General features: G+C 40.4%; 1 protein-coding gene across 1 annotated transcript; it reads left to right on the top strand.

Annotated features, from left to right (window-relative positions):
• The first annotated feature begins 26 nt into the window (after nt 1-26).
• LOC125489589 lies at nt 27-5,816 on the top strand. The gene is made up of 2 exons (XM_048625782.1): nt 27-691; nt 5,368-5,816. Exons 1-2 carry the CDS (start codon nt 343-345, stop codon nt 5,628-5,630), a joined length of 612 nt encoding a protein of 203 aa, XP_048481739.1. The 5' UTR covers nt 27-342; the 3' UTR covers nt 5,631-5,816.
• Nucleotides 5,817-7,414: the final 1,598 nt, after the last annotated feature.

The raw sequence follows: 7,414 nt of genomic DNA on the forward strand, positions 1-7,414 counted from the left end.
GGCCCCAGTGAATCCGTCAGCATCGCTGTCGCGCAGGTGGTGCGTGCGCCGAACCGCCTCTAACCGGTTACGCAAACTGAGGTGGCTTCGATGTTTGCATTGCTTGCGTGAGCTCTTCTGCTGACCCATAGTAGCTGCCTGTTAAAATTTAAGTATCGCTTCATACACTTCGAGCTTGTTTCACTATTTTCACAAATTTTACTTTATAAACAAAGTGTAAAACAGCTATAAACATTGATCGAATGGATTGCAGTCTCAGAATCATCTGAGAGACTTGGGCACCAGTTATCTTAGCTTAACTTCATTTCTTAGCCTACTCCATTAAGTCGCAACTCATTAAACATGGATATTAAATCATTAAAAAGGTCAAGAGCATCATTTAAATCAAAGCTTACAATATTTAAAACTTATTTAGACACGCTTTTGCCTTGTAAAGAGCTAAATAACTTGCAAATTCGAGAATTAACTATTAGAGCTAGCAAAATACAAGAAATGTACAATGAATATGATTCAACTCAAACTGAAATAGAAAATTTATCTGAAATTCCAGGTGACGAATATTTAGAACGGGAGAGCTTCGAAACCAGCTACTTCAGCACAGTAGCTGCCGCGCAGGAGGCGCTCGATAAGCACACGGCGGCTTCTGCGGCGCGGGACAATCAGTCGGTAACGGGTTCTAGTGCATTCTCAGGTGGGCCAAACCTTAAATTACCTACAATTAATTTACCGACATTTTCTGGTCGCTATCAGGACTGGTTAGAATACCATGACACATACAAGTCACTAATACACACAAACACTTCAATACCAAAAATCCATAAATTTCACTATTTGCGGAACACTTTAAAGGAAAGTGCTTCTATAATCATAAAATCATTAGAGTTTTCAGCAGAAAACTATGATGTTGCATGGGATTTGCTGTGTGATCGATACAATAATGATAGAATTCTAGTAAACAATCACATACAAGCTTTGTTTAACATACAACCAGTTGTTCAAGAATCCTCAAAGGCGTTACGTAGCACAATAGATAGCATTAATAAAAATCTAAGAGCCTTGAAAACACTTAATTTACCTACAGAACACTGGGACATTCTCATCATCCACATGGTGACTAGTAAGCTGGATTCACACACAATGCGTGACTGGGAAACAGAACGCAATCATATAAAGTCTATACCTACTTTAGAAGAATTCAACTCATTTCTCAAAAACCGCGCAGACTTACTAGAGACCATGGAGGAAGCACAATCACAAAAACACACACGCAGACACAGCGACATCTCTCACAATCGTCCAAAAACTTTTGTCGTAAATCATAACCAAACACAAAAACAATCACAATATAATTGCCCTGTTTGTAAAAATAATCATTCCATTTACCAATGTCTAAAATTCAAATCAATGCCTATCGAGGCACGCATTGAAAAGGTAAATAAATTAAACCTTTGCACTAATTGTTTACGGAGTGGTCATGACGAACAACGTTGTAGATTGAGTTCATGTAGGTATTGCACAAAACGACACAATACAATGTTACATAAAACGGATTCTGCATCTACACAATCACAAACACAAACAAAATCAAGTAGCTCGCAGTCCCCCTGCCATGGGTCAAGTGACTGTGTTGTCTTACCGTCCATAGCAGGGCAAAATCAATCACAAATACCACAGAGTAGTCAGAACAGTATGGTAGTACAGTCAGACAACATTACATTGTCCTCTACTCATAACAGTCAAGTTCTACTTTCAACTGCAATCATAAACATAACCGATCACCACGGTAACAATCACAAAATTCGTGCACTTCTAGATAACGGCAGCACGTCTAGTTTTATTACAGAAAAAATACAAAAACAGTTGCAAATACCCAGTTATTCAACTTCAATTTCAGTACAAGGGCTAAATAAACAGTCTTCAAAAATAACACAAAGATGTGACGTGACTATATCGTCACTCACCAATAGTGGTTATACAACAAACGTCAATTGTTTCGTTGTTCCACAAATCACCCAGTTGATACCTACTACAAGAATAAATTGCGAGGCTCTCAATATTCCTTCGCATATCAAACTAGCAGATCCGACGTTCTCAGTTCCTGCGGAGGTGCATATGCTGTTAGGCGCGGATTTGTTTTGGGCGGTCCTATCTAACAACCGCATCAATCTAGGCAAAAATAAACCAACCTTAGTTGAAACAACACTAGGGTGGATAGTTTCAGGATCTATACAAGTTCCTTATTCTAAACACAACAAAATGCAATCCTATAATACAGTCCACTGTCATTTTCTAAATAACATTGAGCTTGAGGAAAAACTCGATAAATTCTTTGAATTTGAATCAGTTTCCACCACTCAACAATCCCGAACTAAAGGTGAGAGTGAGTGTGAACAAATATTTACACAAACAACCACACGCCACCCAGATGGCAATTTCATTGTTACAATACCATTAAAAGAATCACCTGAATGCTTAGGCGACTCATCACAACAAGCATTAATTCAATTTAAATCATTAGAGCGCAAATTCAATCGCAACAGTGAGTTTAAACAAAAATACACAGATTTTCTTGAAGAATATCAGACCTTAGGTCATATGTCAGAAAACACTAACCCACAAGACGACAAAACTTCATACATAATGCCACATCACGGCATTCTGCGTGAAGATAAACTCACAACAAAGTTGAGAACAGTTTTTAACGCATCGAGTATAACTAGTTCAGGCAAGTCATTTAATGACATTCAGTACATAGGCCCCACTGTACAAGATGATTTATTAAGCATACTGATTAGATTCCGTCAGCATAAGTATGTAGTGTCGTCGGATATAGAAAAAATGTACCGACAAATTTATGTAAAGGAGGAACAGCGAAGCTTACAACAAATTTACTGGCGATCAGATCCCAGTGAGCCAATCAAACTATACAAGTTAAATAGGGTCGCGTACGGTACAGCATTGCGCCATATCTAGCTACCAGATGCCTAATGCAGTTAGGGCAAGAGTGTACAGACAAAAATGTAGGTGAAACAATCTTACATGACTTCTACGTCGACGATTATATCTCAGGTAATGATGACGAGCAAACCCTCATACAAACATGTAAGGGCGTCATACAAACACTACAAGGAGCTCATTTTCAGTTACGAAAATGGCGTTCTAACTCAGCCTCAGTATTAAACTCTCTAGACAATGAAAACAACAATGACGAACTATTATGTCTAAAAAATGACGAGTATGCAAAAACATTAGGTTTACTTTGGGCCTGCACAAAAGATTTATTACTGTTTTCAATAAACAACATCAAACAAAAACACAAAATAAATAAACGCATAATTTTATCAACTATAGCACAAGTATTTGACCCATTAGGATTAATTAATCCTTGTATGTTACAGGCCAAAATTCTCCTACAGAATTTATGGGCGAAAAATGTTGACTGGGACAGTCAGTTACCAGCCGAGGTTGAGTCACAGTGGAACACATTTGTAAAACATTTACCGGAAGTAACCGAAATTCAAATTCCTCGTCGAGTTTTATGTGATTTCTACGTCAAGGTAGAATTACATACATTTAGTGATGCTTCTATAAAAGCATATTCAGCTTGCGTATATGTACGCTCACTGTCTAACAATGGCAACGTAAGTGTCCACTTACTGTTGGCAAAAAGTAAAGTTTCTCCTCTAAAACAAAAAATTACTATGCCCAGACTTGAGCTGTGTGGTTCTCTTCTGGCTACTCAGTTAGCAAAAAAGGCAATAGAATCATTACGTCTACATATAGACGCACAATACTTCTGGTGTGACTCAACTATCGTGCTGAGCTGGATAAAAACATGTAAGCTAAAACTAAAACTATTTGTACTCAACAGAATAAATGAAATCACCAAAAATTCAAACCCTCAGTCATGGAATTATGTTCCCACAGATATGAACCCTGCCGATATAGGGTCAAGGGGTTTAAATGCAGCAAAACTTAAATCATCACTTTTGTGGTGGGGAGGTCCGCACTTCCTACACCAAGCAGATATGCAGTTGCCTACTCAACCGCAAAACACAAATAGTGAGGAATTGCCAGAGATTAAGTTTCAGTGTCATTTATCTACTACTGAACCTCATGAAAATAATTTAGCACTTAACTTTTCTAATATTTGTTTATTACAACGTGTAATAGTACAAATTAAACGTTTTAAACATAACTGTTTCAATCGTAATAACAAAATAGTAGGTCTAATTACAGCATCAGAACTTGAAGACGCTATGCAGGTTTTATGTAAAATAGTGCAGAGTGATATGTTTTGTAAACAAAAATCCATTTTAATTAACAAAAAACCATTGCCGTCTAAAGATAAACTTTTAAGTCTTAATCCCTTTGTTGATGATGCAGGTATAATCAGAGTTGGAGGGAGACTGTCGAACACGAACTACGCCTACGACACAAAACACCCCATCTTACTACATGCATCACATCACATCACTAAACTTTTAGCCCAGCACTATCACAAAATACTTTTACATCCAGGGCCACAACTATTATTGGCAACATTACGCCATAAGTTTTGGATTATCAGTGGGCGTAATTTAACTAGAAAAGTAACTCATACTTGCATAACTTGTCTTAGATTTTCAGGTAAAACTTACCAACCCATCATGGGTAACCTCCCAAAGCAGAGGCTACAAGCTGACTATCCATTCGCAAACACAGCAGTCGATTATGCGGGACCAATCCTGATAGCGAACAAAAAGGGTCGTGGCAGTCAGCTGAAAAAAGCATACATAGCCATTTTTGTATGTATGGCAGTACGAGCTGTGCACATAGAGCTCGTCACCGACTTAACTTCCCAGGGCTACATGGCCATGCTTAATCGTCTAATTTGCCGCAGGGGCAAGCCAGCCTCCATAACATCCGATAATGCTAAATGTTTTATTGGTACCTTTAATGAATTACCTAAATTTTTGAAACAAAATTCCAATAACATAATTAATGAAGCAGCTAAGATTCAAATTGAATTCAAATTCTCTCCACCATACAGTCCGCACTTCAATGGGTTAGCAGAAGCGTCAGTGAAGTCAGTCAAACATCACCTAAAACGAGTTTTATCAATGACTCACCTAGATTATGAAGAAATGTACACTGTCTTGGTTCAAATAGAGGCAATTCTTAATTCCAGACCCATAACCCCTATTTCATCTGATCCATCTGATCTAGTAGCTCTCACTCCTGCACATTTTCTGATTGGACGAACGCTCACAATGCTACCTGCACCTCAGGTCGACAACGCTCCAATCAACACACTCTCTCGATACAAACGAGTCCAAGCATTGAAAGCACACTTCTGGAATCGCTATTATAAGGAGTATATTTCAGCATTACAGATTCGCAGCAAGTGGCACACCAATCGAGGTCAACTACAGCTTGGGCAGATGGTCCTCATCAAAGATGACCGGCTCCCACCCAACAGATGGCTGCTCGGTCGCATCACAGCCGTCTACCCTGGCACCGACGGCATCAACCGCGTGGCAGACGTCCTCTCCACTTCGGGGACCTTGAGACGGGCTTACAACCGGCTCTGCCCTCTACCCATGACGTTGGACCAGGATACTCCAGCTCCAAGGGGCCCAGCTTGTTGAAGCACAACACTACGTGTGCGCCCCATCACTAGACGAGTGACGGCGCCCCCCCGCGCCCCGCACCCTCGCAGGCGCAGACGCAGACTACGCGCCGCCATTCTGAGACTGCAAGCCATTCGATCAACATAACCAATATTTCTTTGATTTGAAACTTTGATAAAGTCAATATATTTCTTGTAAAACGGATCTCCAACCTAGTTCTCATTGAGTAGATACCTGCGCCACCACATACCTAAATTAAAATGAAATACTAACATAACATTTAAATGTTATGAAGTACAAAATTCAAATACGATCATTTCCTGACAAACAAGGCTACCTGCAGTATGTACAAGGAGGGTACCGTCAGCAGATTGAGCGCGATGAAATGGTCACGTGCCGACTCATCGCATCGAACTCGGGCTATAGCACGCACTGCTCTTTTCTGCATGACGAATACCCTGTGCCAGTCAGCCGCGCGGCCCCACAGCTCGATCCCATATGTGAGGAGAGACTGGATCGTGGCAAAGTAGCACGATCTCACCACCTCACTCGGGACTGTGGCTGCGAGCCGCGACAACGCGAAGCACGCGCCCCCGAGTCGGCCGCACAGCCAGTCGATGTGCGCATCCCAGAACAGGCCGCTGTCCAGTCTGAACCCTAGAAAGCAGGTCTCATTGACTTGCGACAAGGTCTCATTCTCAAGTGTCACCTGGAGTGGGCGACCGCGTCTACCTGCCATGCCAGGTTAAAGTGCAGCAGGTGAGTTTTCTTCGGATTCAAGGCTAAGCCATTGATTCGAAACCATTTAGCTAGCTGCCCGGCAACTACACACAGCCGCTCCTCCAGGTCTTCGACTGAGCTTCCAGTGACAGTCGCTGCAACGTCATCAGCATACATCGTCACGTGAGCGTCAGGTATGGAATCAGGTAGGTCATTCATCAGTAGGGAAAATCTAATGTTGGAGACCGACGAACCTTGCGGAACCCCGATCTCAGTTCCCATCTCGAGTGACCTAACCAGCCCTCTCTCTCCCACCACAAGTGTATTAACCTCCTGATGCCCACGGTCCTTCTGTGAGTACTTAACGAGTATAGTTGTTACTGCCCAAGCTATAACATATTTTTTCTGGACTAAATGCCCACGGTCCTTCTCCGAGGACGAATACTTTGTGTTTGAACCATATTTGAATTTACCGCCATTATTTTTTGGGATTGCATCAATGGATTTAACATTCCATCACTGACAGCTGTCTTAAGTGTCATCTGAGGATAATCAATCGTTCATTGTAAAAACGTCAAAAAACGGAACCATGGCGGGGCCACCGTCGACTAAGTAAGTTGTAATCTCATTTTACTTATGTGATCTAATCATTTAATACAATAACTTTAATAAAACCTTATTGTTAAGTATATTAGCAAGAGACGAATAGTAATATTTTATCAATTAAGGTTCTAAATAATATTCTATGATCATCCATTTACATTAGTACTCGTCTGAGTACCGTGGTCCTCAATGACATAAACGTTTAGTCCTCACTTGAGGACTCTGGACCGCTATACTATAATTTTAGATATACTTATTTATGTATTTATTACAGAATATAATGCGAAATCAAAGAAATTGAAGCAGATTTAGCTATGTCGGACATAGATCTCTCGGAGGACGATGACATGACATAAATGACTCACCATGAACCCGTAGAATTTGAATTTTGTGATGATGATAATCAGGAGCTGCTAGCTGAGCCTTTCATTTTATCTTATTTTGTCTCTATATTGATCCCAATAATTATAATAGTTGAT

The sequence above is a fragment of the Plutella xylostella genome, chromosome 15 (genome assembly GCF_932276165.1).
Source record: "Plutella xylostella chromosome 15, ilPluXylo3.1, whole genome shotgun sequence".
NCBI classification, from domain to species: domain Eukaryota; kingdom Metazoa; phylum Arthropoda; class Insecta; order Lepidoptera; family Plutellidae; genus Plutella; species Plutella xylostella.